General features: G+C 38.5%; 1 protein-coding gene across 1 annotated transcript; it reads right to left on the bottom strand.

The window, feature by feature from the left end:
- Positions 1-4974: 4974 nt before the first annotated feature.
- Positions 4975-10993, bottom strand: LOC144655246 (uncharacterized). The gene is made up of 4 exons (XM_078515468.1): positions 10911-10993; positions 9278-9558; positions 6710-6829; positions 4975-5244 (listed from the first exon to the last, which is right to left on the bottom strand). The coding sequence occupies exons 1-4, from the start codon at positions 10936-10938 to the stop codon at positions 5116-5118; spliced, it is 558 nt and encodes a 185-aa protein (XP_078371594.1). The 5' UTR covers positions 10939-10993; the 3' UTR covers positions 4975-5115.
- Between the last annotated feature and the right edge of the window lie 1535 nt (positions 10994-12528).

Below are 12528 nucleotides of genomic sequence, written 5' to 3'. Positions count from 1 at the left end.
TGTACCATCATGCACCCACGCTGTTCACTGCACAGTTGTCGTTTCTGTCGTCATTGTCACTGTCCATAGTGGTAAAAGATAAAGCGCTGTGATACGACAGTGAATCCCCTGCATTTTCCGAGTAAGATCCGACGGTAAGTTCGTATTTTGTCGACTCACTTGCGACGCGGAAAATGCCATATTTGACGAAGGCCGTCGCTCCTTCCCAGGCCGACGCTTCCACGCGCAAGACCGTAGATACAGCTTGTGTGAGCCGACTGATTTTATCATTTCCCAGCCAAAATTCCTTCGTTAGATCTCCGAAGCCACTCTTGTAGGCGTCCCAATCACGGAAGAAGTTCGTAGTACCGTCTAGTCTCCTTTGAAACACCGTCCATCCTCCACCGTCGGTGTCCATGTCACAGAAGACTGGAAACGATATCTGGTTGTCAGGATTGATCGTGTACACACCGCTAGTGCGCACGCCCGATGAATACAGTGTGGAACAGTCACGTGTTAAAAATAAAATACATAAAGGATTTCATAATGCTTTTTTAATCATTTTTTGAAATGTGTATGTTTTTTTTTTTACTGCAAGGAAGGAGGAAAATGTCTAGAACCATGGTGATAATTTTCTGATGTTGTATGGGTTAAGCTTAAAGCTAAAAAAAAGTGAAGTTAACTAGCAACTGAAAAAAATTACCAAAACGTTAACTAACAAATCTTGCCGGTCTCTACCTCGGTATCCTCGCTGAAAACTAATAAATGCCGGTCAACGTGCTACTGTAGAACGAGTGCGAATCTACAGAAAACTTTCAAGAACGCTAAACGTTGGGCGCAAGAGGGACGAATGGTGAATAGAAATTCTTGGAAAGAAGAGGATAGTAAAACGAGGCTCTTTGCGGCTTTAATACTAGGAACACTGCTTTTCTGTGTCCCTAGTTATGTTTGCGACATAGTTGATGCGTTTACACACGAACAATGCCTTCCTCGCTCCGTGTACTTGCTGAGCACGCTTTTTGTTAATGCCTCCTGCTGCGTTAAGCCTTTGATTATTGCAAACATGGATGAAGACTTTGCCGCAGAGTTTAAGAGAATTCTAAAACTGCGGAAAAGTAGAAAAGTTATCGATATCAATGCGGAAGGAAGTAAGCTTGAGGAAGATTCTCAGTTTATGCCAGAAACCAGAAAGTACTGTAAAATGGAAGAGGAAGATTCTAATAATAATTAAGGCAGAGGAGTCTACTGTATGAAGGTAACAGGCGCAGAAACAGTTCGCGGAGTTTCTGTCGCAGAGTCTAGCCACTCCGCAGAATGTCTGATGAAATGGCTAATATTTATCGATGAAATTTAGCAACAAAGCGGCCATACATAACTCATCTACCTTCCTGTTAATTGTCTAAGAACCAAGAACATTGGTACTATTCAGTGGTTATCTTAGAAAGTTTGTCGACGATTATAATGTTAACAGTCATTGGGTAACATCCAGTGAGCTGGGGTTTTCTTAATGGAACTGTGTCACGCATTTTTGCTAAATTTAGGCATGGGAAATGGCCATAAAATTCGGTTTAATATAAAAAGAACCGCTTAAAACAGTGAAATAAAACAATAACACAGCAAATGCAAATGATCGTACGGATGGCCAAAAGTGAAGAAGATTGAAACTGGGATTGCGATATGGGTTTTTAAAGTACTGTTGGGCTGAACAGTTTTCAAAGTTAATCTCAATTGCTTGTAACTTTAAATTATAATGCTCAAAATAATGCCCAGGAGACAAATTTTGTTGTAATGAAGCCATGGTTTTGTTTTTTAGATCCAATGAAAGAAGTAATTTCTTTGAAAGCATTAAGCTTGATAGTGAGTATTTGGCAAAACTTGATATAGTACACTAAACTCAGCCCTGACACAGTCCCTTTAATTTGCAATCGTTCCAATATGAAAACTGTTGACAACTCTTGTCTTGATGTAACACTAAATTCTCCAAACTAACACTGAAAAGACATATGGCAGTAAGTAAGGAGAAATTAATATTTCAACATTTATCTTGCATTTTATTCACTGTGAATACCACACAGTCTAATTAATGAGAAATTTCTCATACCGATATAAAAATATAATGTGAATATTCTAGAATTCCGCAAATAAAGGAGTAACTGTTATGTTGCGACAAGTTAGCCCGTTTTACCAATGATACTTCGCTGCCATACACTAGGTATATACAACGGTCGTTTCTAAAATAATCGAGAAGGGAAAGCACGAAAGGAAAATATGGTGGCTGGGAACTGGATTTTTCCTTGCTGACGTCACAGTTTTTGCTGACGTAACAGCTCCTTTTGTCTCTAGGGCCGTTATTAACCATAAGTCCTTCAATTCAAGACGTTTTCTATTAAACATTGAAAATAACATTAATTATGCTATTCATTTTGGTTCAGAACCTGCGTCACGGTAACATCAAATTTCCCGTCGCGAATCCAACAAAGAAAGCGAAGAATTTGTTTGCTTAACCTTGACTCCTTCCTGTCAAAAACGTAAGTTTATAACCAAAGACTATCGAGATATAAAATATTTTAGACACTGAAATTAAAGTACGTAGATATACGTACGTTAGGGTACATTTTTATAAGTACCACGCTGTTACTAAAGGTGGATTTCCACTGACGCGTAAATATTTACGTACGTAAAACGTGCGTAAAAAAAGATACGTAGGCAAATTTCCACTGTCGCGTAAAAAGTAATAAAAAGTGTTTCCTTTTTACGCGCGTTGAACGTGCGTAAATGCCCGCCATACTGAATTATCAAGTTGGGGAATAGAGTGTGTGATTGTCGGCCATATTGGAGGAGTGAAACAATAAATTGTTTTTCCTTTGGGAAAAAATCATTAACATTTTTATGCAAATATCTTGTTGTTTGACTCTTCCAACATGGCTGCCATGAAAACACTTTGTACCACACGCTAGAAAAAGAAATGCGTGAATATGACCAAGAGACATTTTATAAATACTTCCGAAAGACACCATCAAGTAAAAAAAGATTTGAGGCGACCTTCCCGGATTCCCGGTTCAAAGCCTACGTGACCTGACGCCAGGCGTTTTCTTTTACTACTGCGTTCGTGTAATTTGGTTCTGTAGTCAGTTCTATAGATTATTTCTTGAAATGTTGACTTTCTCGATGAGAAGTACTTCTACATCTGAATGCTTTCCCAAGTAAATCGATGGGCGATTTAAAACAAAATGGTTTTCCACATGGTAAGTGGTGTCAAGTGACGAAATCCAAAAGTATGATTGGGTAAATCGTTGCGTAACCGCAGACAGCCGCGAAAAAAAAGTTGAACTCGGTTCAACTTTTTTCAAAACCCCCAAAATCGCTACGTGCGTAAACGTGCGCGTCACGTGCGTAAATACCTAGAAAAAAACGTGGCATTGGAAATTGGACAACGTAAATTCGACGCACGTAATCGCGCGCGTAAAATTTCATTTTACGTACGTTTATAATTTTTACGCGCGTTAACGTGCGTAAACAAAAACGCGACAGTGGAAATCCACCTTAAAGCGGACATAAATGTACGTCGTAAATATATTTGTTGAAGTTGAATAAAACGAAATGCAGCGACTTCTTCTGATGTCAAATTATGGGAAATTATTAGAATTTTGACAAAACGCGCGTGAAATTCAATTTCCTATTTTCACTCGTCACCATTTGATTACCCAGACTAATTGGCGGTCTCCAAGAATCATAATGTGTCTCTATGTTCCAGCCAATTCTCATAACCTACATTAAAGCAAATGTGTGAAGATCAGTATGGAGAATTCCTATTTCGAACTGGCAACTCGGCTACTACTCGGCTACTACTCGGCTACTACTTGGCTACTACTCGGCTACTACTCGGCTACCACAGGCTACTTTTCTCTGTCACTTCACTAACACTCAGCCCGAGGTTTGCATAAGTCACACGGTTTGCATGAGCTGTATAAGTGGGCATAACATAATATCTAAAAAGGTGGCAAGATTGCATTATTACTTTAAAAAATATATTTCGCATAACACAAATAAACGATGGAACTACACGACTAAAAAATATAAATTTTAAACACTTTACAATGTGCAGCCTATTTACAATACTTTAAGGCGGAGTTTCACCCGGGAAGGCCGTTTTTCCAACGCTTAAGGTGGCTGATAACGGTTTTCGATATTTTCCAGACCTAACACTTTGATGGGACAGTATTACAACTCTTCCGGTACTTTGTCAAGAAAATGATAACAACTTATTGATCAATGATTGGGAATTTGTTTCATACCATTACCGAAATACCAACTGACCCAAAGTATAAACGCTGGAAAACACTGAAACCGTTATCAACCACCTTAATATGGGTTAAACGGATGGAAATATCTTGTTCGCGTTTCAAGGAATTCAAAAACGCTTCACTCATCCCATATATTTTGCAGTGCTTTTTTTTATAATTTTTTGGGTGATTTTTGGGGATGTTTGGGAGGCCAAAGTTTTATCAATGGATTAGTAAAATTGGAGATAATTTACGAACTAGCCTTAAGGGCCGGGGGAGACCCTAAACTACAAAATGGTTGTTAGTCATATCTTCGACTCCCTTAGAATACTGGGTTTAATAATGAAATTTACATTATTTTAAAAGTTATGACGTCAGAAAAGCTTTATGACGTCATAGTTTTTTCAGTAACGTGAATTTTAACAAATGCATCCATGCTACAGATTTGCTTCTAAAATGCACTCTATCCGAGGTGTTGATATAAAGGAGAAAAATGTAAGCTGTGTGAGTTTTTAGGGTTTCTGTTCTGGTCACGTGACTTAGTTTACTACCGAAAATGAAGCCGACCTCCAATAGAGCAAACATGACCAAAAACTAAACCAAGGATACTGAGGAAACCTAAGATAAGACAGTTAGAAGTCATCCATAGTAACCATTATGTAGTTAACTAAAGGGTCTCCCCTTTATTAAGAGCCGCAAAACGGCATGAAATTTAGCTCAGTTTCAACTAGTAACATTAACATGCAGTGGAATGAATTAGCCTATAGAATCAGATCTCACAAAAAGGAAGCGCACCTTAACAATTTTAATCTCTCTGAAGTGAAAGTAAAAAAAATGTTACACTATCAACTGACTACAGAGTAGTAATGAAAACAATGATCAGGAATAAACCGAAAAGATAAGAAATTGAATTCAGCAACTTGGCGATGGTCGCGTTTGTTAAGGCACCAGTGTAATCTCCTGCGTCATATGAGCTGTCCACCTGGGAACCAAAAAAACATTATTTTGTTATTGTTACCTTTACTTGGAAAAAACCTTTTTGGTCCAAAAATCATGTTGCATTTACCATGCGATTTGCGTTTCAATTGCAATTCAATACAGCTATTTCAATAAACGTTGTCGGTTCAAAGCTAAAACCTAAAAGGCAAGACCGTATGACGTTTTGGGTATTTACTTCAAATTTACATATAAGCTTCATTAAATGCACAAATTTGTATTTCGCACGTGAATAATTCACGAGTTTGTTTTTCATTTCAGGAAGCCTTTCTGTAGCTTTACTTTCACTGTCGCTTGGCTCTGAGTTTTGAAAATTCTTTTTTTTTTTTTCAGTGTGGCTAAAAGCACCTTGTTTCACATGTTTGAAGAAAAAGAAAACGTGCAAATTCGCGTTTGTCATGTCACTATATATTTTAGTACTCAGCACTTGCAGTTACTCTCTTCTTCTACCCATACTGCCTTTCATTCTTGTCTTTAAGCATTGATCGGGACAACGTCAACTGAAATAGCTGTATACCAGTACGGTATATGGAATGTCACAGTGATCGAATACAACGTCTGGGCTAGCCTGAATTCCAGACGTCTCCCTCTGGTGGCCTGCTCCTGAGAAGGGACGTCTGAAAAAATTGGCCGCTAATACCGAAAAGTTTCTGTTGAGGCCATGACTTTGCGAAAGAAAAATTGCTTTATTAAAGGATTGCAGGGTATAAAATTGTTCTAAAAGTAAACTGCCGAAAACGTGCATGAAATGGATGAGATTTTAATCGACTGCAACTATATACTTTACGGAACCGATTTAATCTGAACTGATTTGCTTTATATAGCGATCAAAATATAATATGTTACACAGCGGATAAATACACTCCTGAGTACTTAAATGAATCAATTTGCACGGTTACAGAGGCATCAAGAACCGGAGTTTAGTTGGACGTGACAAAAGTGTCCAGCGGCTTTGTTGACAAAACAAGAAAACGTAACTGATTCTGTATCCGTAGGCAGGGACGGCGGAGCCGAGGGGGGGGGGAGGGAGCTGGAGGGCCTTAGCCCCCCCCCCCCCACACACACACACACACTTTTACAGAAAAAATGAAGAATTAATAAGAGAAGAGTCCCTTAAGTCCTCCCCCCACTTCAAGTCACCAGTCAGCCTCCCCCCTCCCCCAGTTGGAAAAATGCTCCGCCGACCATGGTAGGTAGACTAAAGTAGTAATAAATTCATTTCTCGGAAACGGAACTCTTTGCAAACGCTTTTTCACGTTGAAATTCAACCATATTACACATAATTATGAAAACAAGTTTTAAATCAACCAATCAAAATCACTACCCGGGTTTCAGGCCGCCTGTGCTCTGACAACACTACCATCCCCCGTGGCTGTGAAAAAAATATTCAGTTCTTTCTATTCTGTGTTGGGACTTGTTTCCTTCGTATTAGGTCTAGAGTTTTCCCTTACCATACAAGAGAACACAATCGCAACTAATCCAAGAGGCCAAAAGCAAAACAGGCAGGTACATATTGAAACGTAAAGGTAATTTGGAGGACGGTTCGGTGGCAACGTGATTGTTTGTGAGACCTAGGACAAAATAACGGAAAAAAATAAATTAATAAATTTATTACTGATAAATGAAGTAAACGGCCTGTTGCTCTGTCTTGTGTAATTCTCATGCAATCCTTTTATTATCGCTACTTTGCAATAAAGTTTAAGTGACACATGGCTCGCGCAAGCGCCCTGAACTAGTCAGTAGATTTAAAATTAAAATAAAAAAATTAATGTTGTTTATAGCGGTCGTTTACTTAGCTTCGAAATAGCTTGTTTGCAGACATGCCAATGAAACAGAGCAAACAAATATTCTAAATAGACATTACATGATTAAAAATCCCAACTGGCAGGAGGCAAACCAGTTGGCTATACAAAGCGTGTCCGAGGATTTGAATTCAGGACGACCGAGATACAAATTCAGCAAGTGCGTGGCAGGGTGGAGCGTTTTTAACCCGGAAAAACCGGATTACAACACCAGCTCCCTAAACCACTCGGCCACGCTACCTCCTATAAAGGATTTAAAACAAAATGTTTACAGTTGCTGATGGAAGGACGGACGGACTGATAAAAGTAGCTAAACGTTCCCTCTACTAATCATCATTAAAAACCAGCAATGGTGTATTGCATTTCCTGCGTTTTGATTGGTTAACAGGCAATGGTTTATGAGCTCATATACCATTGACCACAAGATGGTAGCCGATACGCGTCAACAAAACAGCTAGGGAGCTCAAATATTGCAATTTTGGGGCGTTTCTAGTAAAAAAATTATTCCACTCGCGCTTGTTGGATATGAGATCGATATCCAACTCGGCGCTACCATCTCATATCAGGAGCCCATGACCAGCTTATATCCAACGCGCGCTCGTGAAATAATTTATTAATTATATCCTCGGAAATGGCTTTAAGGAGACTCACAACAGTTTTCAGCACTTTCCGGCTCTCATACTTTTATGGGTCAGTGCTACAAAAATGGTATCAAACAATTTACCAATCATTGATAAACAAATTATGGTTATTTTTTTCACGTCAGTCGTAACCATAGTAACGGTTTTAAAAGCACCCTTTATTTTAGCTTTACAGGTGTCAGTGCTTAAACTCAAAAACAAGTCCGGTGACCCCCATTTTTAACAACTGAATAATGATCAGCATGTTAAGGTTCAACTTTTTGCAAAGTTAAAAAAAAATTGTCCGGATCGATAACAGAAATCCTTTAGATCTCCAGTACAGTGGTATGCACTATTTTTATTTCTGAGTTGTTAATCTATGCAAACCAAAACGCTTTTAGAGACCTAAATCTAGATTTGAGGAATTACGATTGAGCAGTTCGAACTGGTTTGCAAAATACAAGGCTCAAGCAGTTATATGCTTCTATTTTAATTTATAAAGGCTACTCAGATGAATAAGGAATGGGTCAGGCTAAATTTTGGAGGGGGTAATCTAATCTAATCGTTATTCAAGCTTTCGCTTAGAAGCATGCATAAGGTAAAGTGTTTGTACGAAATGTTTCAGTTTTTGGTTTAAAGGTCATTCCTGCTTGGTCACGTGACAAACCACACCCAAATTATTGATATAAATTTCAAACCAAAGTTACGAGAACTTGCAGGTATAATGATTGACTAAATGGCTGTAACTACCAAGTGTGAAGAACTAATCGGGGATTTACAAATTTATTTCTTTTGTTTCAATTACAACGTCTTTCCCTTGGAGAGGGAGTGGGACCAGACAAAAATGGGAAATAATGAAGAAATAATAAAGAATTTTCCAAATCTCCGTTTAGCAGGACGTTTGGCTACGTGAGGTAAAGGTTTTGAGAGAAAAAACGAGAGTTTTCTTGTACATTTGCATCCCGTAACTTAAAAGCTCATAATTTTTACATTTAAGGGCGTGGTCCGTCATGTGACCACTTGGGGCTTGGGGCTGAGCCAATCATTGGAAAGTTTCATTTCCAATATAACAAACTAAAAGAAGCAAAGGTTTGAGAAAAGGAACAAATCACAAAGAAATGACCAAAACGTCACATGAGCAAAAGAGCCATTCCTTAATTCACATGAGTATCTGTTTTACTAAATAAATAATTTAAACATTCCGTTAGGTGGTACTTTTGGTCATACGGGATATTCTTCATGTGTCCTAATTACATTAGAATCGAGGCAAACTTGTTCAATTCTCTTTCGTTAACAAGCAAATACCATTTTTCCCTCCCTTCATTCCAGTTTTCGGTTACACTTATCACCCGGTTATCAGTGGTACGGCAGATTTCTCCTCACCGGTGCTGGGTTGATAATTTGTATGTTTTTGTAAAATGATCTTTCAGTCACTGTTATGTAATTAAACGGTCACACCTGTGACCAAAAAAGATCCCAAAATGAGTAGTTGTGTTTTGTCCCAGCAAACAGAGCTTAGCCAAAAGAAAACACACTGGTACTTTGAATAAGTAGTATTTAATTATATCAAGGAACAAAGACGCATAAAAGAACTTACAGGCATGCCCAGACTGACCACGGCTGTACTTTGTTGGAATTGCTGGGCAGGCTGTGATAGATAACCTGGCTGTTGAGGTGGCGAGTTTCTGGATTGAGCTGGGTAACCAGGCTGAGGCAGCTGACCAGGCTGGGCTGGGTAACCAGGCTGAGCTGTGTTACCAGTCTGAGCTGGGTAACCATGCTGTAACTGCTGACCAGGTTGAGCTGGGTAGCCAGGCTGAGCTGGGTAACCAGGCTGAGCTGGGTAACCAGGTTGCTGTGTGTACGGTGGAGGATCCACTGCAACAATATTATTAAATTACGAAAGCTTACATATGATCTCTAAAATGTGAAAATGTGATAATCCTGACTACCTTATTATAGGAAATTAACGCTTGGGTTAATTAAGGTATTTGAAATTAACGCGACTTAAATTAACGCGAATTGAACTGAGAAAAAATTACTTCCCAATAAAGGACATTAACGCGAAAGAGGGAGTAACATTTCAAAATAAAGGAAATTAACGCGACGTACACAACAGGGACAAGTTTAGTTCAACACTTGTAGGCGAATAATCTTAAACGAAAACAATGTTCGTGGTACTTTTCCCACTTTGAGCGTTCTTCGCAGTATCAATGATAGTGGCAAGATAAAATTATGTTTTTTCCTTGGAGTCAAGAACATCTGGACTGTAACGAAAAATTGGGGCCAAAATAATGGAATTTAACGTCATGGAAATTAACGCTCCACTTAATTAACGGCGCGGAAATTAACGTTAACAAGAATTAACGCGACTTAAATTAACGCTAAAATGTGAAATTCGCGTTAATTTCATGACGCGTTAATTTCCTATAATCTATAATAAGGTATCTTCATTTGAACATAATATAACCAAAGACTATTATACAAATTATCTATATGCAAAGACAGAGAGTACTAATCGCTAAGCATGGTCATCACAAATGGTATTATTTATCTTCTGTTTTAATGTTCTGTGGGTTACAAGCCTGATGGACTAGCTGTATTGGCTTCCATTATTATTTTTGAGGAATATTTCAAGCTTCGTTTTGCGCCAATTGAATGTCAAGAGACACTGGGGTGATGCTTTTCGGTAAAAAGTACTAAAATTGGTGAATAGCACATAAAATACACTTTGTACATCATGATGGAGATATAAGGTAAATTTTTGTTAAAGGAAGAAGAAGGGAGCCATATTTATTTTGAGATGTTTTTTCCAGTCCACAAGGACAAAACTTGAAATAATCAGCCTGACTTTTTCAAGTTGAGATCGATCTAAAGTTCCTGATGGCATCACAATAATATCAGTTGTTTACCGCTTTAGTACACTTGCATAGTGATTTTCAACAAAATTGGACCACTATTCGTAGTTGTCATAAGTTTTTAGGCTCTTGAGTTTTTGAAGTAAAATTGGTGACAGTGTCCCTTTGATGTATATGTCAACACCTCACCATTACTTTGACCTTGAGCGCTGAACATTAATACGCTCGGAGGCTATGCAGTAGCCGGTACTACTACCATGTACTACAAACTACTGTTTTGCGTTTCATCCACTTCTATCACTCCCCGCCCCTCCCCTCCCCTCCTCTTCCTCCTTATTCCCTCAGTAGCAAAGAGCGGAAATGTAAGCATACCTGGAGGAACTTTCTCGCTGCTGTCCATCTCTGAAATCTTTAAGCAATTATCTGTATCAGACAGTCAAAACCAAGTTTAATCTAAAGATTAAATATAGAAAACGTAAATCCTGTGATGAATATATTTCTATTCAAGTTACTCGCTATTTGGCCGACCAGCGGCTCGCTATTCTAGAAAGGTAGTTGAGTTTAAAAACCCGAAACACCTACGGAGACTGAACCACGCGTTTTTCAACTTGGTTATAACATGTGTGCTAGATGCTCTTAAACAAAAACTGAAATAAGAGGGTATGAATGGGGTTTAGTGTTTAGTGTTATTTTTCCATAATTTTTAGTGTTTGCTGTTACATTGGCCATTTTTTTAATGTTTACTGTTTCCAAAGGACATACTGTTACTACTGTTAAGTAATGAAGATGAAGTATTCAATATGTCACGAGCCTGGGACAAAGAAAAATCTGAAACCCCGACGGGAATCGAACCCATGGCCTCCCAGATACCGGTTGGGCGCTCTAACCAACTGAGCTGGGCCATTTCCTCGGTTGATAAGTGACACGCATCCTGCATACTGCTAGGATCAGCAATGTCGAAATCATCAAGTTTGTAGTAAATAATAAAGATGGTTAATTTCTAGCTCGATAATAAATAATGAAGATGAAGTATTCAACATGGCACGAGCATAGGACAGATGATTTCGACATTGCTGATCCAAGCAGTATGCAGGACGCGTGTCACATATCAACCAAGTAAATGGCCCAGCTCACAACGAGTCTCTCGTAGCTCAGTTGGTTAGAGCCCATGGGTTCGATTCCCGTCGGAGACTCAGATTTTTTCTTTGTCCCATGTTCGTGTCATGTTGAATACTTCATCTTCATTATTTATTACCGAGCTTGAAATTTACCATCTTTATTATTTAATACTGTTACATGTAAGTGTTTGGAGGGTTTTTCGTGAAAAATGTTAGCATTGTTAATTCTTATCTGCTCCTAGGGCTTTCCACAAGTTGCTCGGCAACTTTTTGGCATTTTTTCATGTTTCGAGCAACTTTTTCCCCCTTGGAGCAACTTTTTTCCTCTCGAGCAACTTGTTGCATTTTGAGCAATTTCCAGACCGAAGATTTCCGAAGATTATACGAGTGCTGTTCTAAGGTAAAACGAACGTTTCCGAAGACTTACGACGTTTGCCGAAGATTTTCGAGGGACATCTGAAGACGTTTCAACATTCGGCTCATTCTGTATAAAACATTACAAAACTCGTTAGCAAACATGACGTCATCAATATCTTCACGATTTTTCCCAGTTAAAGGAATCTTTGTTACTTAACAAAATAATATTCCCTTTAATATGTTATTTAGATACTTTTGCTGTAAAATTGCTTAAAACTGCTTTGAAGATCTTACTCTCAAAGGGAAATTAACATATATTTAGAAAAAATTCTTTTGGTTAGAAGTAGCGTTTTGCATTTTTTGGAGCAACTTTCGAGCAACCTTTATTATATGAAGCAACGTTTTTGGATTTTTGGAGCAACTTTTTGAGATATTACGGGCAACTTTTTGGGAAATCTCGAGCAACTTGTGGAAAGCCCTATCTGCTCCTCAAAAATCGGATTAAAATTTTCGGA

This window comes from Oculina patagonica, chromosome 5 (assembly GCF_052425735.1).
Source record: "Oculina patagonica isolate OP01 chromosome 5, crgOcupat, whole genome shotgun sequence".
Lineage (NCBI taxonomy): Eukaryota > Metazoa > Cnidaria > Anthozoa > Scleractinia > Oculinidae > Oculina > Oculina patagonica.
Note: the sequence above shows the minus strand (reverse complement) of the source record. Positions and strands in the feature narration are given on the sequence as shown.

Coding starts and splice junctions, on each gene's coding strand:
- LOC144655246 (XM_078515468.1), bottom strand. CDS start 10,938: ATGGACAGCAGCGAGAAAGTTCCTCCAG. Junction 9,559..10,910: donor CAGCGAGAAAGTTCCTCCAG/GTATGCTTACAT, acceptor ATATTGTTGCAG/TGGATCCTCCACCGTACACA. Junction 5,245..6,709: donor CGATTGTGTTCTCTTGTATG/GTAAGGGAAAAC, acceptor TTTGGTTCCCAG/GTGGACAGCTCATATGACGC.